Source organism: Corvus hawaiiensis, chromosome 21 (genome assembly GCF_020740725.1).
Source record: "Corvus hawaiiensis isolate bCorHaw1 chromosome 21, bCorHaw1.pri.cur, whole genome shotgun sequence".
Taxonomy (NCBI): domain Eukaryota; kingdom Metazoa; phylum Chordata; class Aves; order Passeriformes; family Corvidae; genus Corvus; species Corvus hawaiiensis.
The window spans coordinates 4,884,282-4,912,113 of record NC_063233.1 but is presented as its reverse complement, the minus strand read 5'-3'; the positions used below and the strand labels follow the sequence as shown (position 1 = coordinate 4,912,113).

The 27,832-nt window shown below is 44.1% G+C and overlaps 1 protein-coding gene across 2 annotated transcripts in view; it reads left to right on the top strand.

Moving 5' to 3' along the window:
• The first annotated feature begins 1,379 nt into the window (after nt 1–1,379).
• ABL1 (ABL proto-oncogene 1, non-receptor tyrosine kinase) overlaps nt 1,380–27,832 on the top strand; it is a 77,776-nt gene continuing 51,323 nt past the window's right edge. The window contains exon 1 of one of the 2 annotated variants that reach the window (XM_048325430.1): nt 1,380–2,312. In XM_048325430.1, the coding sequence (XP_048181387.1) occupies nt 2,177–2,312 (136 nt within the window). In that variant the 5' untranslated portion in view covers nt 1,380–2,176. The remainder of the gene's footprint in view (nt 2,313–27,832) is intronic. The other variant, XM_048325431.1, reaches the window with a different exon arrangement.

The window sequence follows — 27,832 nt, the reverse complement described above, 5'->3', positions numbered from 1 at the left end:
GTTCTGCATATGCTGACAGCATTAATAAGGAAGTGAAGTCCTTTGTGCAAGCAGGGTGACAGATTCCTGGCTGTGGGAAAGCTGATGGCTGTGCACAGAGCTGATCCAGTAAGGATCTTTTCTTCCCTGTCCATCTCTGCAAGCATCCAGGGTCCGGAGCTGGCCAGGGGCTGTGAGACGCCTGCAGAGCCAGATCGGTCGGAAAACAACTTGGGTGGCCTTTGTAAAGTGGTAGAGAATTTCACTTGAGCTTTTTGGGGCCTTATCTGGCTTCAATTTTCCTCACCTTCCCCTTCATGCTCTCTCCATCCACCTCTCCTTCCCCTTAGACCCCTGCATGGCACCCTCATGACTTCACTTTGGAAGTCATGAGGGACTTTTATCTCCCCCAGCCCCATTCCCTCATCTCTCCCCTCGCTGCCTCCTCATGGCTCACCTTACCCTCCTCTTCCCCCCCATTTCTCACTGACCCCCAACCCCTGCTCAGTCCCTCACTCCCCTCAGAGGTTTTTTTTCACAAAACCACAGATTAGTTGGGGTTGGAAGGGACCTCTGGAGATCAAGGCAGGGTCATCTGGAGCAGGTGACACAGGAATGTGCCCAGGTGGGTTTGGAATGTCTCCAGAGAGGGGGACTCCACGCCCTCCCCGGGCACCTGTTCCAGAGCTCTGCCACCCTCAACCTAAAGAAGTTCTTCCTCATGTTGAGGGGAAACTTCTCGTGTTTTAGTTTATGGCCATTGCTCCTCATCCTGTCACCAGGCACTACTGAAGAGAGTCTGGCACCATCCTCGGACATGCCGCGGATATTTACATGGATTGATGAGATCCCCTCTCAGTCTTCACTTCTCCAGACTAACCCGGCCCAGCTCTCGCAGTGTCTCCTTATGAGAGAGATGCTCCAGCCCCCAAATCCTCTCTGTGCCCTCCGCAGGACCCTCTCCAGCAGCTCCTTGCCCATCTCGTCCTGAGGCGCCCAGCACTGGGCACAGCACTCCAGATGTGCCTCACCAGGGCCGAGTAAAGGGAGGATCCCCTCCCTCGCCCTGCCGGCCACGCTCCACAGAGGCTTCTCCCCGGGAACCCTCCCCGCTGCCCTTCCCCGCCCGGCCGGTCCCTGGAGCCGGGAGCTGGGCCAGGATCAGGCAGCGCCGGGCGGGAGGCGGGGGCGGTGGAGGAGGAGGGGCCGGAAGGGGATGTGACCGCCCGCCCGCCGGCCCGGGGGTTCCGGGATCTCCCTCGCCGCCTCCGCCGCCCCCCGCCAGTCCCGCAGCCCCGGGGTACCCGCGGCCCTTCGCCCCGCTCCTCCCGCCCGGCCCCGCTCCCGCCGCCGCCCGCCCGCCCGGGGATGCGGCCGGCGAGGTCCCCCCCGCCTGCCCTGGCCCGGCTGCTGGGCAGGAACCGGCCTCCCGGAGCTCCCCGGCCTCGCAGCCCCGCGCCCGGCTCCGCCTGAGGCAGCGGGCACGGGGCGCCGGCCCGGCCGCCCCAGCGCTGCTCCGACGCCGCCATGGCCCCGCCGGGCCCCCCGGCCCCGAGGTAGCGGCGGTGGAAGGAGCCGAAGCCCGGTGACCGAGGAGCCCCCGTCCCATCCCCGCTCACCAGGGAGCGTTCGGAGCCCACCCGGAGCTGCTGCTGCTTCGCCTGGAGAGCTGACATGGTTCCAGCGCACCTGGCCCTGCTGGACTTCAGCGCTACTTGAAGCCAAATCCGTGGCTCTTTGGCCTTTGCTAACTCAATGCTATGCAAAAGAAAAGGAGGAAAAAAAAAGAAACCTTGACACTGGTTGTGGTGGGAATGGCTGTTCCCTGCCCTGGGTGAGCCTATGTGTGGTTTCTTGCTTGTGAGATGAACTAATTCTCCTTTACCCGGTGGAAGATACACTACAGATGGCAACCTGAAACTTTGGTAATGCTTGGTCATTGCTGAGCGGTTGGAACTTTTACTCGGTTTTTTTTGCATAAAGTCACCTAAGGAGCCTTGTTGCTGTCTTCAGGAGCATTGAAGGAATTTGTCTGTCTTAATTCTTCACCTCAAGTGACTTTATCCCACCGTGAGTGCGGCCAGTGCACCCACCTAAATACCTTCTCCTTCAAAATTCCTTCCCAGCCTGGAAGATCAGGGATCACAGACTTCTTCAAAAACTTCTCGTCCTGGGAAAGGCTGCCCAGAGTTACTTTATGGGGCAGCAGCCTGGAAAAGTTCTTGGGGACCAAAGGAGGCCAAGTCTGCCTGCCCTGCACTTCATCAAAGGAGCAGGGAAGAAGGAGTCATCGAGGCATGCGGGCCCACACTGCAACGTCTTCGTGGAACATGGTGAGAAGTTTGAATTGGTATTTGGTTTAATTTGGGTTTGCTGAGCTAGGTACAATACTGATTTATTCAAGACCACAGAGCAGATACAGATGCAGACATGTACTTTATGAAAGTCTTGTTTTCTTTCCCTTCCTGCTTAATGCAACTCTTCTGTGATTGTTTATTAAGAAAATACTTGGGTCAGATTGCCTGAAACCTAAGGTGAGGTTATTGTACAGCTAAAAGTGAAATGCAAGGAAGTAACTTTTTAACGATGTACAAGTATCTCATTTCTGCCTTGGTTATGTCCTGGTTTGCAGTCTGGGAAAGTGTTTGATCCTTTTTGAATTGTCTGTGTCATGGTACAGACCAGTCTCAGCCAGTGGTGATGCTGTGGTCAGTGACAGGTGTTCTTTAATTATCTTTACCGAAGAGACTTTGCTACTTGGAAGGGAAAAAACCCCTTATTTTGGAAAGCTTGTGAACTTACTGCTGTTGTGAAAAGAGTTTCTTGTTGCATTTGGAGCACCTTTGTTTAGTGATTTCTCATAGCTGGTTAAACCTTCATCTGTGCTGTGATGGATTGAAGTGCTAGAGGCCAAAAATTTGGGGTAGAGCAACCCTGTCACTTGCTGCAAAGTATGAGGGGAGTTCAGAATCTTAGAAAAGAAGCCAGATGAAAAACTCAGTGGGACTCAGAGGTATATTTGGTGACTGCATCAAATATTTTCTTCCTTAAACAAACAAACAACAACAACAAAACAAAACAAAAAACCAAAAACACCAACTGCCCCCCAACCCCAAATAACAAAAAACAAACAAAAAACCACCCTGAAAACAAAGAAATTGTAAACTGAAGGGATCTCTACAGAAGTGAGGTGCAGAAATGCATTGTTTTGCTGAAACTCTCTGCAGTAATCCTTGCATTTGCACAACACTTTTTTAATTCTAATGTTCTTGGAGATGATGTGCTGCTGGCCGCTGTCTTTGGCTGGAGAATGTGATTTTGACAAAGCTTCTGCAACAGTTTTGTCCTGCAGAGGAGGTTTATCTGTGAACAAAACAAAACTGCATCTGTAATCTTCATATAACTAAAAATTGAAATATTTGCTGTGTCTGAGAACAGAATCTAGTTACAGGAAAAGTTTTGGTTTGTTCTTACTTTTAAGGGCTTTGCTTTCAAACTTTTTCTCATTCTGTGTTTCTAGAAGGGCCCAAGAAATTCTCTGCAGTGTTCAACAAACACACAGAGATCCCGTGTTTGTACTGCTCTGCTGAAATACTGTTTTGAGTTACTTTAATGTTTTATTTTCCCCCACAATCTCTGTGTGCTGAGGAACTTGAGGTAATTAAGGGAAGGTTAGAGAGTATAAAGGCCGACTTGGCCCTCTGATGTTAAACCTGCTGCTGGATTTTTCCTTGCTTTCAGTCCTGTGATATACCCACTCCTCCACCCCCAGTTCCGTTCCTGCTTTTCCTACTTTGGACAGAGTTTCAAGGTCAGATGAGATACAGCCAGAGCACTAGCTGCAAGCAATACAATATTCTTAGTCCTTTTGGTGTTTTGCTGTAGCAGAAGAGCCAGAAACGCTCCTTTTTGATCATCTAACAGCAATAGGCAGATGGTAACTTCTTGCCAGTGTGACCTGAGGTCAGCAGATCCCAGCACATTCACGAGGAAAAATGGCATCTCTAATGTCCGTGTGCCATATGTCCACGAGAGACCGTGGTGTCTTGATTTAGAAAAGAATAAACTTGAAAGAGGACATCAGGGCTAAGACATCTGTTAAGAGAACTGCAAAAGATCAGCCTCGCTTATACACATGAGGAAAAGTTTCTTCCTTTGAGTGGATGAAAAGGTTCTTCCAAGTCCTGGCAGTAGAAGGCAGTACCACCATTTTTTATTTAGCTCTCTTTTGAATTTGGGCTGCTCCTGTCCTGAAAAATGCTATATTAAAATATCTGGACAAATTAAGAGGGGAAGAAAGTTCATTTTAGGAAGCTCTTCCTTTTCCTCTCAGTAGTTTGTCTTTGAAATACATAGACTGACATACTTTATAATTAATGAACAGATCAGTATTTAATGCCTTCAGTTCTGTTGAGATAATGTGCCATGGGCTGTTGTTCATAAAAATAAAATTGGTGTTTTTTCAGGGCTTAAATATTTGCACGTTTGCCTTTCAGTACTGTCATCACACAGTTTCTTCTAAACACCAGACACTGTATCTGGCCTCTCTGTCACACTGTGAGTACTAGTCTGTCCCAAGAAAATCGTGTTTCTGGCTTTTTGTGACTAAGAAATGCTTAAGGAGAAATTCCATGGTGGGCCACTTAACCCCCTAGAGACAGGTGAATTCTTAAATGTACTTGTCTGAAGTTCTTGTGTATTAAAGCCCATGATAAAACAAACAAAAGAAGTGGAACTTTTGGTGGCAGGGCTCTCCTTTTAGGGTTGTGTTTTTATAAAGGTATTCATGATCCTGTTTTGGTGAGACCACTACCTGCAAAGTCCTAGTGAGGCTCATTCAGCAGGCACTTAGTGGAAGGTCTGGACTGCTTCAGATTTTAGCTGAAAGGGTTAGTGAATATTATCAGGTACTAACTGCGTAAGGCAAAATAACTTTCAGGAAAGTAATTCCATTTCTCGGTCGTCGCACTCTCCGTAGCACCCAAAGCAACACACTGAGAGGCTTCTGAAAAGCCAAGGAGGCAACTGGCCAGAAATCAGCTCTGCTGGTGCTCAAATGCTCTGTGAGAATAATGCAGAAAGGCTCTAAATTTTGTCATGAGCTGACAATTGAGGAGTGCCTTAAGGGGAAAAAAGTAATCTATGGGCAAGTTTTGGTCTTCTCTCTTTGTGCTGTTACTTTCCCCACGGAGGGTGTTTTACAAGCTGGAGTTCATGCTCGTGTCGTTACCCGGGGCAGCAGAGTAGCCCTTGCTGGGATTTTACAAATTTTACCCTGCAGATTACTCCAGCTCACATTTTGCTTGCAAGCTTGAACTTGAGAGGAATTATAAAGGCAAAGTTTGCTTCTTTCTCTCTGCTTTGCTTGGTGAGAAATGAGTTTATAGTCACTGCTTTTTGGGAATATCCAGCTGAAAGAAAAGCTGTGGTCAGTAGAGACAGTTAATGGGAAAGACTTTGTCAGTGCACCTTGAAATTTGCACACTAGTGTATCCTGTGCCTTTCCAGAACGTTAATTTCGGCAAAACTCAAACTTCTGAAAAGAAAGGTGTGTTCCCACAGGGCTCAGCTCTGGTCCCAGAGTAGGCAGGAGTTGACTGGAGTGACTGGCAAACACCACACCTTCTCTGACTGTCATGTGGAGGTGTTGCTGCACTGAATGATGAGCAGATTCCCTGAAGCATCTTGGCTGAACAGTATCTCCAAGCAAAAGCAGCACTTGAAGGCTTAAAAAATGAAGTCTAATCATTACATATGTCATGCTAAGGTGAGGAAGAAACTGATAAAGCACTCAGACAAAAATGGCCTTTTCATAGTCTTTCATAGTGATAAAATGTGGTCTTAGAGTTTCTCTTCCAGCAGGTGAGTGATAGGGAAGCTTAAATGAGCTGTTTACCTCACTGTAAAGAGAGATAAACTGCAGAACTGGGTCCATTTTTTTATACCTTTAGTGCTGAATATAGCTGAAGTCAGCCAACTACAGTCTCTGTCATATTAGATCTGAACTCTTTTTCTTACAAGGGTGCTGAAAGTTTCACTGCTTTAATTAGGAAGCAATTGTGCAAAATGGATCCATAGCACCAGCTTGCCACAGCTGCCAGTTGGAGATGTGCCCTATACAGTTCAGTGTGGGGAAAAACCTCAACAATTAAAAGTACCCTTTCCTACATTATTGATTAAAAGTAAAATTTTAAGGGTCTATGTTTAATAATATATCTTGTTTTATGCTGTTAAATTTCATGTTTCAAGTGTTTGAATTGTGAAAGCAAATAAATTACATTATAATCAGTTCCAACCATATCCTGGGCTCATCCCACAGTGTGGGCAGCAGGGCAAGGGGGGAGATTCTCCCCCCTCTACTCCATTGTGCTGATACTGCACCTGCAGTGCTGTCTCCAGCATGGGAAGGACATGGACCTGTTGGAAAGAGTCCAGAGAAAGCCATGGAGATGCTCCAGGGGTTGGAGCCCCTCTGCTCTGGAGATAGGTGGGAGAGCTGGAGGTGTTCAGAGCCTCAGAGAAGGCTCCAGGAAGACCTTACAGCCCCTTCCAGTGCCTAAACAGGCTCCAAGAGAACTGGAGAGGGACTTTGGACAAGGGCCTGGAGTGACAGGACAAGGGGAAATGGCTTCAAACTGATAGAGGGTAGATTAGATATAGAGAAGAAATTCTGCCCTGTGAGGGTGGGGAGGCCCTGGCACAGGGTGCCCAGAGAAGCTGTGGCTGCCCCTGGATCCCTGGAAGTGTCCAAGGCCAGGATGGATGGGGCTCTGAGCAATCTGGGGTAGTGGAGGGTGTCCCTGCCCATGGCAGGGTTTTGGAACAAGATCATCTTCAAGGTCTGATTTTTGTACTCATTATCCTTTATCCTACAAGCGAGCTCAATATGTATTCGTTATATGCAATATACATTTATTAGATAGTCAATTGCCCATACATGGAAATGATTTAAATGAGATTCCTTCCATACTAGAACTGTTTCTTCAAACCCATGTACTTAAACCCCTCTGCATTTATCTCTTTCCATTGTACCTCAGGGCATTTTTATACTTTGTCTCTGCTTCACCAACTGCAAAACCTGAGACTTCAAAGAAACTGCTTTACTACTGTGGACTCCACTTTAGACCATTCACCTGAAATTGGATTGTTAACACTGGCCTAATTGGAATCCATTTTTTAGAGTCTGCCTTCAGTATTTCAGGTCTTCGTTCTGAACTGACAAAACTTTCTTCATTGTTAGGCTGGAGATTTGGCAGCTCCCAAATTTCAATTTCCATCTCTATTAGGAGAGACTTATCCCTGGCTTTTGGGATCATTGCTTCTGTATCCAACTTCACTGTGCCTCAGTATTAGCCTGGTTAATGCTGACATCTGCTGCATGCCGAATGCAGATTTGTTTATGGCCTCTGACTATATCCCTTTTCATGATAAAAAACGCTTGCTGTATTTTTGACTGCTCCAATTATCAAATACCACTAGGTTTTGCTAAGAAGCTCCTCCACAAAACTTGATCTGTGGTTGGAATATGTTTGGAAAGAGACATAAGACTTTCTAAACTGCTTTTCCACAAACCGAGGTGGATGATGATGATGATGATGGGGAAAGGCTAATCCCTTTCCTGGGCAAAAGCAGTTCTGTTTTGTGCACTGACTAATCTTTGATAACTTGCCATATTTAAGCAGTTGATCTCCTTCATGACAAATAGGTAGCAGTTGCTCATATGCCAGGCTTTCATGAACAGATTATGCTAGTTCTGCTTCTTATTTACAATTTTTAACGGGGAAGGCTATGGTAGGAAATCAGGACAGGGAGGCAAGAGAAAGCTGCAGGGTGTTAGAATAGAAATCTTTCCTTGTAGGTGATCATCTCTTCAGCACACCTCAACATTTACCATCAAGCTCGCAGTATTTTACATTGAAAAGTTTAAATCTTAAGCTTGAAAGTGTGAAGTTGACACAGTCCTGTTGCTGAGAGTTGACAATCCTGAATTTCATCCCTGGTGCTCTCAGGGTCAGGCTCTGTGGCATGTGGCAAATCATGAGGGTGCAGAAAGGTGAAAGTGGCCTTGGAAAGTCCTGTGCTGTTGACTGTCACTTCAAGGTGGGGATGCTGATGGGTTGTGCCTTGGAACAACAGGGATGTGTTTCCAGCTGTGCTTGTAGGGAACTGTGGTAAAGCAGACAAGAAATAATGGGATAGCGTTTTGATAGCCCTGGTATGGATGGGACTGTAACCAGTGCCTTGGCAGGTGCCAGGTGAGGAGTGCTCTTAGCTGACATCAGGCAGGGGTGGTGCAGGGCTGCAGGAGTTAGTCCAGCTCTTAACACCCAGCTGATACCAGTGTTGTGGTCAGTAAAGTTCATAGCACCCTGCCTTGAGTTTTGGGCCCTGTTTGGAGTATTTTAGCATCACCAGGACATTCCTGCAGCTCCCTCAGTGTACTTGATCCACCCTGTAAAGTTTAAAACCTGGATGACCATGGTACTGTGTGGGTGGACATTGGGTGTGTTGCAGGTGCCATCTCTTTCAGCTGTATAAAACACTCTGATTTGCATTTACAGAGACTGAAGGAAGTGTCTGAAATGCTAATGGCCTTCTGGAGTTACTGTTGCAGATGGACTTTGCTTTCTTTTCTTTGTCGGGGGAAGGGGCTGCCTTCTCTCTGCTGTGTCTGTTAAGAGCTGTGTGAGGAGCACCGGTGTCTGCACCCAGCAGCGCTCAGCCATGCTGTGCCATTCTTGTGAGAAGTAGTTAGTCTCCTTAGAAAAGGTCTGTTGTGAATCCCAGAAGTCCATTGCTGTAGGAATATCCAGAGCAGTTCCAGCAGAAGCAAGAGGGACTCTTGTTTCTTTGCTTCTGTGACTCTCTCATCAGTCAGCTCTTACTCTGCTCTATGTTGATTGAAGATCGATCTAAACAATCTGTAGAGGTTATTAATCTGCTTGCCAGAGTGTCCGTTTAATTGGTTTAAGGAGGATTCTTGGGCAAAAAGGTAATGAACATTCAATTTTAGTGAGTAAAGCTGCCTAAGGCAATGTCTTTCCTTAGTTCTTAACTAAATTAGTTCTTACTTAGATCTTAGTTCTTAACTTTGGCCTTTCTTTAAAGTTCTGTGTTTAATGCGAGCATTGCACTTAGATATTAAGTATAAATTTTTGTGAAATGGCTGGAAGTTTCATCATGCTCATGGCAAGATTTGATATAATTCTGCTAAAATGGTGTGTTGTGCTCTGGGAGGAATCCCTTTCCACACATCTCCTTGTAATGCCGGGACAAGTGTGTCCTGAATACCAGCTTGCTTTAGTTTTTGCTTAAGTACTTTCTGAAATTAGTGTTGAAATTAGATTTAGGGGTTTTTTTTGTGTGTGTTGTTTTTCTTTTTTCCCAGCATTTTTTCCTGGCTGTTACCAGCTGGGTTGTGAAAAGCAGGAGCTTGCTTTTATGCAGAGTGATTGCTGCTAATTTACATGGACGTAAGCGAGCTCATCATTCTTTCATGAGTGAGGAGACTGCCTGATTTATGTTGTGTCATCTCTGAGCACTGTTTTTACCTAATGAATAGAGTTTCACAACAGATTATTAATCATTAAGACTTTGGTTTCATTGTGTGTATTAAAGAATCAATATTGCTACACGTCACCTGCCTTGGGAAGCTGCTTATCCATTAGCGACGCTTTTCTAAGGCATTCTGGTGCATTTATCATTTCAGCTGACTTTTCCTACCTTATTCCTGCCACATCTTCCTGGGGCCTGAGCTGTGTCCAGTCTGCCTCTCTGTAGATTCCTCCTTTGAAGTGCTGTCTGAGCAGTAGCAAGTGTTTTTTAGTCCAGTCTCTCCTTAGAGCTCATGAAATAGTAAAAGGCTCAATGTTCCTCTGCTGTGGTTTGCACTCCATATTTGCATCAAAGAGGGAGTGATGGCCTCAGAAACTGGGAATAATGTGGGATGAAGACTTTATTGAATTACATACTCTGCTGCCTGTTAAATGCCTGGGGTTTGGATGGCAAGGCTTGCTGGAGGACAGGATTCCCCCGTTTGCTGACCTGCTGTTTGTTCCCTGTCCAATGTCCATCTCTGCTGGAAGTACAGAGTGACCTGGGCATGTTCCCTGTGTTTCCCGTCACGCTGACGCTGTAGAGGAGGAAATTTCACTTGCTCTGCGCATCCAGAATCTACCAAAACACACACACATGAGCTCTGTCAGGTTTTATAGTGACCCCAGTGAGCTAATCTCCTGCCAATCCACACCTGGGGGAACTGATGGCTATTTCACGGACTTTTTTTGTGTGTGTGTGTTCCCAAAATAAACAAGGTTGTTTTTCCAGAGGCTGAATGTGTGAAATGGTAGTGGGATAAAGACATGGAAACTTTAAATAGGAAATTCTTTGGGCTTTCAGGAAATGTTTGCTATGTCATTCATGTTCAAGTTGCCCAAATTCAAAGGCTGCTTGTTAGGTTCTGCCTCATTTGACATACCTGATGAAGGGCTGTTCCCAAGTTCTCAGTTCCTGGACTGACCACAGAGAGTTATCACAGGGCTGTTATGCAGTAAACACAACTGTTTTCACTTGGATTTTTGTGAATAAAACTATTTAATTAGTTTAAAGTGTTTAAAATTATTTACTTAATTAAAATGTAAGGTTTATTACAAAGGTGTAAAGCAAATGAAATTGTCATTTGGGGCACTGGCCACCAGATGTCTTCTGTGACTCTTCACTAACTTGCTCTGATTAAAACAATCCCTGCAGTGAGAAGCATCTTGGAAATGAGCAAAAGTTTAATGGTGAGCACCAGGGTCAGAAGTGACAACCGTGGGTTTCAGAAATTGTGGCTGTCAAGTCTTTTTAGATACTATTAGAACCTGTAATCTTTGTGTGCTTGCTTGCTGATGAAAAAAAAGGTTGGTAGGTGATGTTTGCTTTCACTGTTAATGGGAAAATCTTGCTCCCTCATCTCCTCAAGCTCCATTTCAGCCCGTTCTTTGTTTCAAAAAAAAAAAAAAAAGAGAAATAGTTTTCAGTTCTGCATTCCTTTTCACTTATTGATATCTTCTGCATTTGATCTAATACCCCTACTTCTTTTGTTATGCTGCACTGACTTTTTTAAAACAGAAATACTTTCCTAATATTAATATTAAATATTAGATTCCTCTTGGTTTAGAAACTGATTTGGTAAATCTTCTTGTAGCATTGAGTTCAGCATTTGTGAACGTGAGCTTTTGCTGGCAAGGATGCTGAGGGAATATCTGGAAACAAATTCAGTCTGTGACAGTTATTTACACAGTTGGTGTTGTCTGAATGTCAGAATTGCTCTCACAGAGCTAATTGTGGAGTTAAATTGTTATGAAGTCTTAACAATGCTTACAAAAGCAAAGCTGTAATCTAGTAATACTCTATTTTACTCAAATCTCTTTTGTGTGGGAGAATTTTATAATAACGAAGATGATTTAGTGTATCTAGCAAAATAGTTTAAGCTATAAATATGTATGTGCAAATTGGGCTTTATTTTTATTATTTTTATTGGCTCTAAGTTCTTTTCATTCCTTATGTAAGTCTGACTACACGTAATGTTCATTTAAAAACGATGTCCCATTTTAGCTTGAATAACTGGAACAGCTATTAGAGCTATTGTTGTCTGGCTACATCTCATGTTTGCAAATAACTTAGGAAAGCTCAAAAGAAAAATTTTGAATGAATGCCAAGCTGTTATTTCTTCTTTAATATATTTAGCTGGATAGATAAGAAGCTGCATTTAAAAGTCTCTGCAGCCAAACCTTTACTTCTTACGAGACTTATTGATGGATTGCACTAAATGTGTTTGCTATATACATTCTTTTTTTTTCTCAATGTGGAGCTATTTAATAGAAAATAGATGTCCTTTACAGGAAATGAACTGGAGGGAAGACAAGGCTCTTCCCATCATTTGATACTGTTGATGTTCATATAGAAGCTGCAATTTCCCTGGGCTCTGCAGATTGTCTGTTGTGTCTAAATAGTGCCTCCCACACTGAGGTTTGGATGTCAAGGTGCTATCATGTTTCAGGTATTAAGTAGTAATTATTGTTATGAGGTGATCACATTAGACAGTGTAAGTGTTGCTCAACCTTTCAAATTCCATGTCATTAGGAAAAAAAAAATGTGTTGGGGAAGCTTCAGTCTAATTTAGCCCTCACTGTGAGAACTGCTGGTGGGTTTTACCTTGCTCTGCTGAAAAGTGGGGGTAGAACAGGCTTTTTATGACCACAGGTACACCACCAGGTGTGGTGTGGGTTGTTGTGCTTGCTAAATACAACTTGGAGACATAATCTGGGAGTTAATTGTGGACTTGCTGCAGCAGTGGGTCTGGAGAGGGCCAAATCCTGAAGGCTGTGGCTGGTTAGCAAAACACTCAGCTACCTCTTAAGCGGGTAATATTTTGAGCCAACCAAAAGGATGAATTAGAATAAGAAAGGTTGGATTTTTGGAGGCAAATGCTAGCTTGAAATGTTAATGTAATCATCTTGGTGACTGCAGTTTTGCCTCTGCAAAGCAAAGGCAGTGCATGACATTTCATTGAAGACCTGCTGCAATGTTGATAAGCTGACCTCTCCTGAGAGGAATTGTGAACTTCACTGAGCAGCAGTGTGACTTTGTAATTGTGGTTAAAAACACAGGATTTGAAAAACATTAAATGAAAATAGATCAGTGCTGCATTTATTATCAGGTAAGGATTCAAAGAACCGTGAAATGTTAACTTGAAATATTTACATTCCATTCATAGGAATAGGTAGCACAAATCCAGTGAAGTGTTTTTGTTCTAATTTGTTAACTTGGGTTACTTTTCCCCAGAAAAGTGAGTATTGCATTGTGTTGGCCATGCCCACATCATTTAGTCCTGCATAACTACAGAGGCATTAAAAACATCGAGGTGAAAGACACAGACCAACAGAGCAGTCGCTTTCCAGCTCAGACATCTATGTCATCTGCAGCGTTCCCAAATTAGGAAGTGGTGGGCTTCAGCAGGACTCTGGAGCAGGATGATGTGGAGCCCCTGGAATGAGACACACTTCATGGCCATGGACAGTCTTGAGTCAGCCGGTGCTGAGGGTGCCTCGTCACCCCGGTGCCCATGAGTCGCGGCGGCGGAACTTTGTCTGCCGGGAGATAAAGGGTGGATGTTGTGGCTGAAATGGGGAGATGGCTGGTGAGCCACTTCTGAAATAACTACATGGTATGGTAGCCACAGTGCTTGGTTGGGCTGAACTATTTTGGCCATTCTACCTTTAAATTGCTCCATGGATGTCACAGCTTTTAAAATTCCAGCTGTAGAAGGACGGCGGCTCTTCTGTGGTTATGAGGCTTTCATCTGCTGAAGTCGTATTTCAGAAAGTTGATGTGCTGCTTGTGAAATGCTCCCCTAAGGCAAACAAGCCCTTTGGGGAGGGGGACTGAGGGCTGGAGTGAATCAGACAGGCATTTTACATTTCAATTATTAATATAGTACTTTTTATGATTCTCAAATTGGAATTGCTAGCAGCTGAATTTTAAAAATGTACTAACTTCTAAAATTTTTAGGAGTAAAACTAACCCTGTGCAAGTAAAGGTGCTGTTTTCTACTCCAAGACCTCTTTACTACAGTCTTACACAATCACACTTGGATTTGAATTCTCTTTGTCTTGCTGCAGTGTGTTCTGCCGGTATCCGTGGTCAGCCATGTGGAGGTGTCAATTTGTGCAGGATCCATAAGGGATGAGTCCAGGGGAGCTCTGCAGCCTCCTCTGGAGAGTAAGGTCTTACCTGACAGGACTCACTCAAAAGGTAATTGCAGGGTGCATTCCTGACTTGTAACCAAATTCTGAATTATTTAAAATGGATCCAGATAAGCAGTGCTATTAAAAATCATCATCACAAGGATGCTGAATGCAAAGCTGAACAAATGGATTTCTTTTGACTGCAACAAACTGGATTTGAGTATATTGGACATTTCTCCTTGTGCCTCTCTCCCCATCAAAAAAAGTGTTTAAAAAAACCAATCTGAGTGCAATACTTCAGGCAAAAAAGGGGTGGAGGAGGAGGTCTGTGGGAGAGCTTTTGCTAAGTTCTGTCAGTGCACCTACACCTTGACTCCAAGGTGGGCCAAGCTGTGTGAATGCAGCTCCTGCCCAAACAAAGCCCTGCTGGAGCCAGGCATGTTGGAATTCACCTCCTCATGCCATGCAGCACTTCCCACTCCTCTGGAGTACGAACCACCCGTCTTGACTCTTGGTTTCAGAGGCTGACATGTCAATCTGAGCATACAAGGTTTGCAGCTGTGGTGAGGGAATTGCTTTTAGCCCGGGATCATACCTGGGATGTTTTATGAAGCTTTGGCTTGAGGAGCTGGCCTTGCCAGGGGTTGGCCTGGGGGTGTTTTATGAGATGCACAAGTAAAAGCAGATAACAGGGATGGGGGAGGAGAGCTATGGAAATGTTCACGGCTTCTCCCGGGCTCTTCTGCCGCTTCCTGCTGCGGGGGTGGCTGCGAGCCAGCCTGGGTGACAGAGCTCCTGTTATTGTGAGACCACAGATAAACCACGACCGGGGCCTTGGATCCTGCTTTCCCTTGTGCCACCTCCACTTTTCCTCCCACATCTGGCTCTTGCACACAGTTGCGGTGTGCTACCAAACGCAGACCAAATAATACAGAAAGAAAAGCAGCTTTTTCTTCTCTCCCAACATCAGTGTTATGTTGCGAAGAATAATTGAGATTTTTTTCAATAATTTCTCCTCAGTGCTGGGATTGTCCTTGGATATATAAAATGTATATTTTCAGGCTGGGTAATTGAGGTTTGTGTAGGGAGTGATTCCAGGGGTGCACAGGTGCTGAGGCAGATGAAATGCTGTGTTATTCCTTGCAGCAGGGAACAGCATCACGGGTAGTTAACAAGTACCTGCTTGGATTGTTCCTAAGTCAAAACCAGATCCTTCATCTTTATGTTCTTTATCATCATAAAGCTGCAACTTCTTGCTCTGTAACCCATATAAACTGGTTGTAAGATTTCTTCGTAGGAGGGGAAGAGGGTTAAAAGTGTGGAAGTGCTTGAAGGTCCTCAGAGGTGGAATAGTTTGTGTTTGCTGGTTTAAATTGGAAGCTCTGCCTTTTGTACAGGTATTGATGCCAAAATAGAATGCTGTGCACGTTTATTTGGCTTTGATTTATTCATTGGAGTGGGGGAAGATTAAACTGTTCCTGGATAATGCTCTCTAGTAGATGCCTATCCTATAGCCACCCAAATTTGATCCTTTTTGATCCTTCAAAAATCTGTGTTGTATATCCCCTGATATTTCACTCATCTTGTAACTGCTCACCTTTTGTCTTCCAGTGTGCTAAAGCTGATTATTTTTATTTGTTTTGATTATTTTGGGGTTGTTTGTTGTTGGTTTTCTTTGTCTCTATCCATTTGTTGCTTTTTCTCTTGGAGAAACAACTGTCCATTTTCAAATTGGATGCTCTTGCAGGTTGAGTGATTCCTTTGTATTGTGTAAGACTATGGAAATCCTGCTGTTGAGCTGAAGCAACTGAAATCCTTGTTTAGAAAAGAAAGTACTAATTTCTTACTGCCTCCTAGAAAAGCTGTTGGCCTGCTCCTGCAGGTGACCTGCCAAGGATTTAACAAAGAAAAACTGGATTTTATCCTTTTTTCCCTGGCTTTAAGATAGTTAAAGCTGGCATGAAAAATGGTGGTTTTCTGAGAGGGGCTTTGTCTTCCCAAAGCAGCAAAAAAGAGCAAACCTAATCTTGTTTTTCTTCTCAGGTCAGCTTTTAAATTCTTGGATATATTAGCTTACTATTGAAAATAGTATTTCTTTTTCTGCCCCCTTAAGTAAAGGGAGATGGCTGCTTTGCCCACTCAAATCGATATTTTGGCATCTTTCTGTACTTATTCCTTCTTGCTGCATTTTGGGAGGATAGTCCTTAGAGATTGGCAGTGTCCTTTTTGGGACAGCTGGACTTGAAAGGCCGGTGGCACTTGGGTAAAGTGTCATCCAGACATCCCTGACATCCCTGCTCTCCTCTCCCACCACAGCCTGTGACCCTTGAGCTATTGATCACTGCTTCTGTAATTATAATTGGTGTAACTCCTGAACAGCCTGATGGTAGAGAACACTTTTGCAGTCTCTAAGGTGCAAAATACCCCTCCAACAGCTCAGTGGAACCAGAAAATCAGACTTGTTCTTGGGAAACTTTTAGCTTTCTTGATGAGATGGATCAAAGTTTTTAGCCAAACTCATCTGTATGACTGGATCCCTCTGTCTGAACGAAGCCTGAAGGATTATGTGGACAGGAGGCTGTTGTGAGTTATAACGAGAAGCTTTGTTTTGAAAACCGGTGTTTTTCTCCTACATTGCAATTACAGGGGATGGGGCTTAGATTTCCACTTTGTTCTCACCAGTTGTTGAGGCCTGACCTGGAGCTTGCCAGGAGGCTGGTGGTGTGATTGCAGCACTTTGGAGCAGGACAGGCACTGGGGACTTCCAGTTCAGACACTTTTTCTCATCCAGCCTGCAGATTTTTATCTCCTTTAACAAACAGACGTAGAAATTGAAGAAACAATGCACAGGTTCATGTCTTGGCAATATCTCTTCTTCCATGAACCCTGACCAACACAGCAACGGGAAAGAAGAAACATAATTGTAGCAAAATGTTACACGTGTCTCCTTCAATCTTCAAAGCCTGTATTTGAGGGAAAATTGTATTTCTGGACTCAATAGTCCAGAAACATTGTCCTTCCATTTCCTCTACATTGTCTCTTTCCTACAAATATTATTTTCATAAGATGCAGTCTGAATTAATGCCTTTTTTTTATATGTCTTTTTTGTGTCATAAAATAACCATTCCAGCTGAGATCGAGTTCATCCTTCAGCATCCATATTCAAAGGAAAAGTCTTAAGGATTATCAAAAAGCTAAAGCTGGAGGAGGCCATCTTGCCTTCATGATCCTTCGGGCTTTGAGATTTTGGTTCGGAGCACTTGGTATTTTTTTTACCTCATGTCTGGGGACATTTTATCATCCTCCTCTTTCCTGTTCCAAGCAATTACCATTTATTTTATCTTCAAGCAGCAGCCTGTGGCAATAAATTTTAGGAAATTCCTTCCCGCCCTTTATTAAGCCCTACATAATAGCTTCCACTACTCACTCATACATTCATTAGGAAGAATTAAACGAGTGCTGGCGCCCATTAGCAGAGCATTTAATAACCTCTCCAAGGGAAGGTGCAGCAGATTGGAATAAATGAACAGGACCAAAAACAAATGAAATAACTTCATAGAATATGCTCAACTAATTCGTTCTTAAAAAAACTGCTTATTTACATGAACGTAGCACTTCAAAAGGTGTCGGTTTGAAACCCCTGGCAGAGGAGTCCCTGAAGATCTACAGGCAGTGACAGTGAGAGCGTGGGTGTGGTGCCTGAGGGAAGGATTCTGGCCATTTTAGGGAGAGAAAGGGCATTTTAGTGTGTCCTGCCCACTTCCCCAGCTGCTGATGCTGTCTGCAAGGCTGATGGCTGTGCTTATTGACTGTATTGACTACATCTGTCCTGTAGGAGCTGGGCCATACCTAATAGCTCATCTCATCTGGTAGCAGCCACACCACACTTCTTGGATGCCTGTGATGGCTGATCCCTGTCAGGATGGGCTATGGGAAAATCAGACCTCGTACCAGTAAGGAAATTACCCTTCCTCCATTGGTGCTTAGCTATTGTTTTAAAGAGGATTCACACTCAGCCGACAGTTGGCATAGGAGAGATCAGAGTCTGAATACCCCTAAGTGGCTTTTCCAGAATAAAGATAATATTGGAGGTATTGCTGTAGGGAATTTCCTTAGGAAATCTCAACTTGAAAAGCACTGGGACTACAGATAGACCTGGAGCTGCACATTACAGGAAGAGTTTTGCTGCTAGTTCTAGTACTTTCCGTTGTTTGACAGTATTTTAATTTTTATGTGTATGGTTTGATCAGTGCAGACGAAGGAAAGTTGCTGGGACTCATGTGGATCCAAGTGTTGTTTTGCTGGATATGCATTTCCTCTTGTCTTGGTGGAAAACAAACAGAGCTTTAAGATCTACTCCTGCGTGTAACTCGTGATAGCTCCGTACCCTGGTGTAAAACAAACACTGTACCCACGGTGGACTCGCAGTGTCACAGTAAATGTCTCTCAGCCATGCTCAGCAGCCTTTCCTCCTCCAGAATCTGATACTGACATGTTGTTTTCACACACTTCAAAGCTTCAGACTGATTTTCTCTTGGAAAAAAAGAAAAATTCTAGTAAATAAACCAAATGAAAATTCTACAGTTGCAGTTTTTATGGCTAACGTTTCTTAACAGCAGTGCTGACAACCTTAATTTCATTTTGCTGTTACCTGTTTTGGAGACAAAAATGTCATTGTTCAAATGTAATTCAGGTCTTGTAGATGACAGATTGTTTTCAGATTTTGTGTTGTTGGATTTTTTTCTGGAGTCATTTCTGGTCTCATTTGAGGAGCTCAACGAGTTGAAAATGGTGACACAGTAATTGCTGTTATTGAACCACAGATGCAGTTTAAGACTTTTACCTGGATCACTACATTTGATTGATATTTTAATTTGGTTTTCTGGCAGATGAAAGATAATGAGAATCAGTTTGCAGTTGGAAATATTTGCACTGGAGAATTCCTAATTTTTTTTTAATTATTGCTTTTTCCCTGCTTATAGTACATGTGCAAGTTTCCTGTTTGAGACCCTTCATTATATTTCAAGCATCAACAGTATCTGAATGGAAGGAATCTGCACAAATCATTTCAATATGCTGCTAATACACTCAGAATATATTTTTCTAGTCTCTGTGCTGGATAATAGCTTGGATAACAGCTTTCAGACACGTAAATAACATTGCAGAGAGATGGTGCAGACTCTTTAATGGATAAACGTATTTATGAACCTGGTTATTTGCATTGCTTTTTAAATGGGCTGATCACACTTCATCTGAGGGAAGAAGTAACTTGGGTAGATTTTGAGCAGATTGGTTTTGGCTCTGTCTCCTGCTGTGATCGGTGGACAATGAAGTGTTACTTAGGGCAGGACTGAGCCTGCAGAAGAGCAGGGCGAAATGCTGCTGATGAGCTGATTTATTCCTGTGGGGTCACTCCCCTGCTAGTAAATAGCAGCGTTGGTAATTCTTGCTATTTTCTTGCAAGTTTGCAGTATTTCCTAGTTGAGCCCTGGCTGCTGGATAGAGGCAGTAAAAGCACTGATCACAACCATCCAGCAGCGCTCCCTCCATCTCCAGCTTTTCCTTCTCCCCCACTGTTTTCCTTGTGGTGCCAGTTGGTGGTACTGGAGGAGATTTCTTTCCATTTTAATTACTCTGGAAGCTTTTGTCCCGGATTTGAGAAACTTTCCTAAAGGCACAATGTAGATTGCAAATGGTTGCCCTCATGCTAATATAAGCTAAAAATTGTAATAATATCTTTATTGCCTTGGAACAATTCCCTGATCCTTCCGTCCTCTCGAGCGACAGAAGCCATTCAGCGCTGTGACATTTGATCAGGAGTTCAGGCGGAGCGGCAGCTTGCTAATGGATTTCTGATTGTTCTCCTGGTCCATTCTCCTGATGAATGGTGCTCTGGAAGTCTGGGGAGCTGATAGAAACGCTCTGCCATCATGTCATTACCTGGGAGAGGACAAGAGCAGGTTTCCTCTCCTGTCCCCATGGCTTGCTCTCCTACTCAATTAGAGAGAGAGAGAGAGAGGAGCCGGCTCCCTGTTCGAAGCTGAAATTAGTTTTACAGCTTATATTAGATCTGGGCAACTGGTGGAATCCCTGTTTGCTCTGGGGAGGCTTGAGCAGGCTTTCCTACGGCTGTTTCACTCTGTGAATGCCTTAAAGCACTGCTGTTGCAGAGCTGCATGATGTAGAGCTGTTTGTGGGAGGTGTGTTTTGGGTTGGGGGGGTTTCTCTGCCTCCTGGACAAAACACCTTTTTATGCCAGACCTCTCCATTTCAGGCCAGGGAAGCCACGTCTGTCTGGGGTCAACGTGCAGGGTCCCTCTGCAGAACTGCCTTCAATAGGGCTTTTATGCAGGGAGTTCTTAAATGTGCTGTGAGTGTTGGTTTAGTAACTCAGGGTATATGGGTTTGGGATGTCTACTTGAGGGCTTGTGGGTGCTAGTGGGAAAATTCAGGGTGATCTCTTTATTCCAGTTGTTACAGGACAGCAAGCATCTTGAAAATAAAATAACAGTGTAGAAAGAAAAGTTTATTCTTAGGAATGATTAATTAAAATGCTCTTATTGAGTTAAAATCAGCATCTGTGGCCCCTTTATCATCCCCAAGAACCTGAACCAGCTCATTCTTTTCCCTTGAAGGATTGATTCCCTTCTGACAACTCCCAGAGAGCCACAAAAGGGAATTTTGGGCTTTGTAATTAAGATATCCTGAGTTATTTCTGATTTGTCAATATGACTGATGAAAGGGGTTGTGCATTTCCTTTCCTTTCACTGATACACTCTTGCACGTGGAGGCATTTTGGGGGTTCTGTGGGCGTCGGTCTGCGGAGTGCCAGTCTACAGACTTTACTGCTGGAGCAGTGGCACAGCTCTGCCTGGGGAGATCCCCTTCAGGCTGTGCACTCACATGTTTTGTTTTCTGGAAAACTCCAGGCTAATTCCGGCTGGGGTGTTGAGCCTGTTGAAGATAGCTGGTGACAAACGGTATTGTAACAGACCTACATAATAAACATTAATAATGCCTTGCAGGATGTTTTATTCCCATGCATCTGAGAAATACCTGCTGAGTGATCTAGCTCATATTTCAGTAGATATTCATCACCCCCCCTGCCCCCACCAGTTTTAGAAAAAGTAACTAATGAACTGTTGGCTTAGCTCAGTTTTGTGGCTTAGAGGTTCAGGCCGTACAATTCTTTCTGTCACAATCTCATTATATCCCACAGCTGCCTCTGGCCTAGTTCAGATGAACAGTATTAGCTTGTATTTAACCCCACACCCTGTGTGCATAGGCTGTGCTGCCTTTGCCTTGCACAGGTGAGTTGTACCAAGGTAAATCCTTTCCCTGCAGGCAGCTGTCCCTAGGGAGAGCTGATGGGCAGTACAGAAGTGACCCATGATCCATGGGTTTTCAGGAGCAATTTTGATTGGACTCATCTTTTTGTGAGGAGAACATAGTTTTCTCAGGACATGCTGTCTTTTCATAGGATTTTGAAATGGTGCTCCCATAGTTCTAAGAAGCTTTTAAGCAAGATCTTCCTACTTCTCTAGGAAGGAGAAGGCCAGTTTATCCTCCTCTCTTTCTATTACTCACTTGTTTTGACTGGTATTATTGCTCTTCCTGATTTTTTTTTTCCTGTTTCCATGATCTTTCTGGCTCTTTGATTTCCTGCAAACTGCTCATGGATCAGTTTCAAAGCCATCAAATACTGACCTCCTGGGCTCCTCACAGGAGAGCCAGTGTTCAGGCCACAATACCTGACGGTGTCACATTGCCCAGTCCTGTTCCTGCTGAGATGTGCAGCTGGAGCTCCCCTCTCTGCCCTTTTGTTTGACTCCTCCATAAAAGCAAGTTGATTATTTCAACTTGTAATAGTTACACCCCTGTCCTGTGGACAGGCTAATACCAGGTATCTGCACAGGCTTCCATTATCACTTCATTCATAGTGCAGAAAATGTGAAGAAATGTGTGGGGGTTTTTTCCTGTCAATCTGTAGTACTTTGGTTTAGTAACTGGTTTGGGGCCTTGTTTGCTGTTTGAACTACTCCATTTGGGTTTTTAGCGTTTTTTGAAAGCGTGCCATCAGAACAGCATAGTCAAATGTTTCAAAACGTTCCCCATTACGTAGAGAATAATCACTGTGCCAGAACCACCAGGAATCTTTCTTATCATACATGTTTTTTTTTCTTTGATTACGGTCTTGCTGAAAGACAGTGTTTAGGCAAACATTCCTCTTTGTGTTCCCTGGGATGGGCTGTCAGTTTGTTAGGCTTCCAGCAGTCCTGTTTATTCACGTGTGCCTTTGGAAGAGTTGCGACACAGCAGGCCCATTTTGCCTTTGTTCAGTGCTAAACAATTAGAAAATAATTTATGGCTTTGCTTTTGCTTTTGAATCTCCTAAGAAAATGATGGCATATTCTTACCCCAAGAGCTACAGTGCTGAGCTCTTTGCATGAGAGAGAAGCTGTTCCTCATCTGTGTTGGCACAGCATTGGGGCACTCTGCTGATGATTGGGCTATTTGGCTGTTACTTAAAATTAAATGAATAATGAATTTTCCCATTCATCCAGAACCGGGTAAGTGTTAGAAGTGATGTATGTGTTAGATCCCTGCCTGGGAGCAGCAGTGTGACTGAAGAATCAAATGCAGTTCGGGGAGGCTGGAGTATCCATGAATGTGTGGGATCATTACTACTTTAGGGTCCATCTGCCCCCCGCTAGCGGGTAGTTGCTGTGTCTAACAAGCAATTGAGGTTTTATCCTAACCCAGTAAAACAATTCTGTTGTGTGTATGGAATTAGCACCTAGGCTTATTGATCATCTAAAAGCATTATCTTGGGCTGTTTAACCTGTTGAAGGTTAATTAAAAATAGGAATGGCCAGCATAGGGACCTGATTGTTAATCTGAGTATGACTGTGCAGAAGTTAGTTCTTTATGCACTGAAATTGGTTTATAAGCCTTTTCTAGATTGCTTTCCCTCCGCCCCCTGCTCTGTGCCTGGCATTTTTTTCCCAGCTTGACATAAATATTTGGCTAAGGCTAAAGGGATGAACAGAATTGCATACTATCAGCAGAATTAGAGGGGGGAAAAAGGTTATTCTGCCGATCAAATCATGCGCTGGGTAGAGCGAAGACTTGACTTAATGCGTCTTATTGTATTTGGCATATGCTAAGCAGGATGAGGATCCAGTGGGTGCAGGTCATCGCCCACTGCCAGTTTCCCAGGCTTTGGGAGAGCCCTCCATCCAGGAGTTTCAGCGAGCTGCGGGCTGGAACGAGCGGCATGTGTCGGTACCCCGCTCTGCAATGTGACCTCTGCTGCATTCCCCAGGCTCATTCCTGGCATAACTTGGCTTCTCCATCCCCACCCCCTGTCCTGGCTGGTTCATGGTCAGGCTGGAGAACCATGGTAACCCCAGAACCAGACTCAAGGCCTGCTTAACTGTGTGCTTGGAGCCTAGAGACCAGCTCAGGGCCTGAGCCCACCACGACACAGCAGGAATGCTGTGTCAGGAGGGGATGGCACCTAGAAAAGACTCATCCTGTGACTGATGTGCTGAACCAGCTAGCCAGCACTGCTGTCCTAGCAACACAGCCTGCCAAGCTTTAGACGTGTGCAGTCTTCACCATGCAAAGATACTTAACCTTGTTAAGGGTAGGGTAACCTCTTCTAAAGTAATTTAAACAGAAAAAGAAACCTGTAATGCTGGAGTAAGTGTAAATTACTGGGTTATGTGTCTGTATGTGTGACCTTTGGATTATAGCAAAGTGTCTAACAGGCAAGACCTTTTGCCTTGGGTTTTCTTCTAGAGTGTGCTCATCAGACTGAGAACAGCTGCTGGTATGAGATATAATTAAGGTTTAATTGGTGATGTCCATTAGGAGAATAGAGTAAGGAACACTGGGAGAAAATAAAGAGAATAAACTGTGAAGGTTGAAAAGAAGAAGAAAGTTTAAAGAATACTAAACTGAGAAATGGGAGCTGATGCAATATTGGTGCAATGGAGGAGCAAAAGAAAGGGCTGAGGAGCCACACTGGAGCCAGAGGGCATTAGAACAGCTGAGCTGGCAGAGCAGATCTCAGAAGTACAATTGCCTGAATTATTCTGGGATGGAAGAGAAGAGGAGCTGAGGAACATCAGGGCATGAATTTGAAGAGCTTGGAAGTGAAAATCAGTGGGTTTTAGATGACAGAAGTATAAATGTTGAAGGGCAAGAGGCCAGTTGGGATGAAGCGATGAAGTGGGAAGGTCTTTTGCTGGAGAGCCCTGCAGTTCTTGGAGAATGGATTGTAATGGTTCTGCCCCAATGGATGGGAGTGGGTGTTGAATTGCTAGCAAAATGCCTTTTCTCCAAAATATCATTGTTAATCTCTTTTAGTGTCAGTGCTGTGTTCAAATAGGAGTTTACAGCCCTTGCTTTTGTCTTGTCAGTGCTTCGGGGGGGAGGGTGGTTGTTTATGTCAAGCACATTTGCAGTGGCACAAGAGAGGTGAATTGCTCTTCCAGTGGTTGGTGCCCCTGCTGCTGCTTGGGGACAAGGCCACCAAACATCACAAATCAAAAGCTCTGCAGCCATTCCAATGCTCCAGAGCCCTGCTTAGCAGACCAGTTTATCCTGGTGGAATTGCAGGGGTGAGAAAACCTGAGGGAGAACTCCCTACCTTCCTTGTGGCTCTGCAGGAACAAAGGCATCAGGAAATGCATTGGATTGTCCTTGGCTGTGTAGGGAGTGGGATGAATTGAAGGCTGATGGCCATTATGGATTGCCTGGGATGTTTTGCCCTATAAATTCTAGCCAAAATGAAAATAGCTCCTTTAAACAAAATAGTCAGGCAGGCTCTAAACATCCCCTTCAGTTTCCTTACTTTTATATTACTTGCCTAAGTAAGTTTGAAATTCTGCTGTTGAAAATGGAAAACTGCACATTGGCAGTTTCCACTGAATTTTCTAATTGTGAGCATGTGCACTCAGTGCCTTCAGATTTTCATCACGCCCTTTAGCAGGGTTGCTTCAAACTCTTTATGGAGGGAAGTGCCTTTTCCTAAGAACAGGGGAATGTTTGAAATGTTGAGAACAGATTTAATATCTTTTGATGAGAAGGTTAGCCTGGTGCTTAGAGCAAAGTCCTGGGAGCTGTAAAAGTGCAGGGCTATTACGCCAGCGGAGCCAACTGACTTTCCTCTCTGTATGACCTCCAGCAAGTCCTCAGACCTCTTTGCATATCATTCAACCCAGCTGGAAAACTTAAGTAAACAGCAGGAACCTTGCTGCAAGCCAGAAGCCTCGACTGACTGAGTTATTCTGGGGAAATGGACTAAATTGTGAATTAGAATCAGGTAAACAACATGTAGATTGAATTGCTTTAAAGAGAAAATAATTTTGTAAATGTCCGAAACTGCTTTAATTTGGCTTAGTTTGAGCGTGTGGAGTGATTGCTTTGTCCTACTTTACAGCAAAGGAAAAAAAACAATCTACTTGCAGTTTCTGTTTTCATCAGACTGTTTACAGAGTCTGTAGAAATAGAGTTAATCAATATTTCTATCAGACACATGCTTGGGCTCTATGCCACACGCACACATTTTTAAACCCTTCAATCTTGTATCATTTATGGAGATGATATTGTCAGAAATAGTACTGTAAATAATTTATTCTGCTGCCAGTGCTTTTTTAAAGGTCTCTAGGCATGAGGCAAGATTTCCTTCAGGAGCTGTAAAGCTTCCAGATCAGTTTGCTATGGCAGGAGGATTTATTTTTTTGAGAGAGACAAGAAGGATGGTGGAAATGATGGGTTATTTCAGGGCGTGGCTGGCGGCTGTTTCTTTTGCATCATTTTTGGGATCTAGAATAGAGCAATTAGTAAAGTGGAATCATTGTTTTGTGGGTTCTGTGGCACGAGTTGGGTTCCTTGGTGCTCCCAGCCTCCTGAATCCACAGATGTCCCTGTCTGTGTCAATGCCCTGGAGTGTGGGTCTGATGGGTTCCCTGTGGCTGTGGCAGCCAACTCCGGTGCTGGAAGCAGCCAAGGGGCAGCTAAACCGACCTGTTTTCAGCCCTGGCATGCAGGTGTGTTGTGCTGTAACAAATACCAGGCTTCATTCAGCCTGGCAGACTGTGTTTTTCACTGCATTGCGCAGCCACAGCAGAAGCACAGAGACTCCAGTTTGCAGATCTGATGTTTTCCTCTCTCAGGTGATGCTGTTTTTAACTACGCTGTCAGTTGCAGAAGAAATGTGGCACCATCTTCTCTTTGTTCAGAGCAATTCCTTTGTGGGCGGCTGGTGAATCCAGCAGCTGGTGAATCCTTTGCAGCTGGGCCTGCCAGCCTGGAACAGAAGATGGAAATCTGTCAAACTTCTGTAACTTCTGAGAGACGGGAAACTTTGTTGATTGAAGAGAAAACCCTATAGCGGGCCTAAATAAACATCAGCTTTGTGCTGGGAGGCTTGCAAGAAAGTCACTACCTCCAATTTACTCTTGAAGGTCTTCCCAGATCTTTAACACTGTTTTGGATTTCTGGGTAACGAATAGAGAGTGCAGAGAAAATTCCATGTTAACTCAGTTTACTCCCCAAATAAACTAGAAGGTAAGTTTCTAACAGGAAAGCAGGCACAGGTAGCCTAAATTATCTCCAAGCTTCAGGACTTGATGACCCTTATGGGTCCCTTCCAACTCAGAGTATTCTGTGATTCTGTTATTTGCTGCAAGTTTAGACCCAGAGAGCTGATGTAGCTTTAATGATGGTGCATCAAAGCTCTTTCTAAAGCACTGGCAGCAGTTGTCAAGAGACTACTTGGGTATCATGTGCTCCATCAGTGTGCTCTGATGGTCTCTGTTCTCTGGATATAGTCTGTATATAAGCAGTAACCCATGAAAATTGGTTGTTGTTGATGTAAATCTTGGTGGTTCTTGGCAATGCCCTTCCCTGTCTTTATTCACCTTCAGTTACATGTAGAGAGATCACAACTTCAAATGAATTAAGATCATAAGCAACTTAAAAGAGAAACAGTGGCGTTTTTGCTGGGAGGAGTAACAAAAAGCACAGCCTGGCTACTGTTTTAGTGCAGATGGCTACTTACAGGTATGGGATGAAACAAATCGATCCTGTACTTCCTATACGGATCACAGTGTGCCTGATGCAGCTGAGGAGTCTTCCATCCCTGTGGGCACAATGGTTTTGCCAGCAGCTTCACCAGCCAGGCTCCAGCTTGATTAATAGATGAATCCTCAAATGCCTGCTTTGCGTAGATGTATGTACTCTTAAAAATTGCCTTTTGTAGTGCTTTGGGAAAACACTAAGTATAATAGTTAAAAATAACTTGTATCACTTCATGTCAGGTATAAAACATTGCATTTTGACTCAAACTGCAGATTAAAGTGGGAGGCTGTGTCTTTCCTTCTTTTTGTTTTACAGCCCCCAGGGTGGCTGTTTCACATGAAACAGTGTCATCAGGCTTTGTTGTCAGTGATTTTTGTGCTTCAAAGGAAAGGATCAGAAACTGAATCTACCAGTTTTTATACTGAATGAACAAACCTCGCAGTATTTGAAGTTTCCTTCCGAGATAATTTTTTTTTTTCCATGGCTTATTTTGGTTTAGTTGCACGACCTATCCTGACATTTCCCTCAGTGTGCTGAGATGTCTTGGGACAGTGGATTTTTGGTTGTCTTGCTCCAGCTGATGGTGTGTTTGCAGCTCTGCTGACCTTGTGCAGCCGTTCGGAGCTCTGCCACTTGGTGACAGTCTTTTAAAATAAAATCATCACCACTAAAGGAAGGTTTGAGCTCAACTGACCAGTGTGTGTTTCTCCACAGCAAATCTCAGAGTAAAGGAGGATGCAGTTCAGGGATTTGTTTGCATGTGAAATAGAGTGCAGGGGTTCAGCTCCTCAATGCCAGTTTACTCTAAATACCATGTTATCAGTTCTCATTAAATCACTCCCTGGAATATCATGTGCTGGTGGGACTTTTTTGTGGAGCAGTCAAACGCGGTAAATGGCAGGTCTCCATCACTGCAATGTGTCTCAGGTTGTCACCAGGGGTGACACATATCCACACGTTCACACCTTGTGAGCAGTGTCTTAAAGGCTGTTCAGGCCATGCTGCTCATCTTTCCATGCAAAGGCACAATC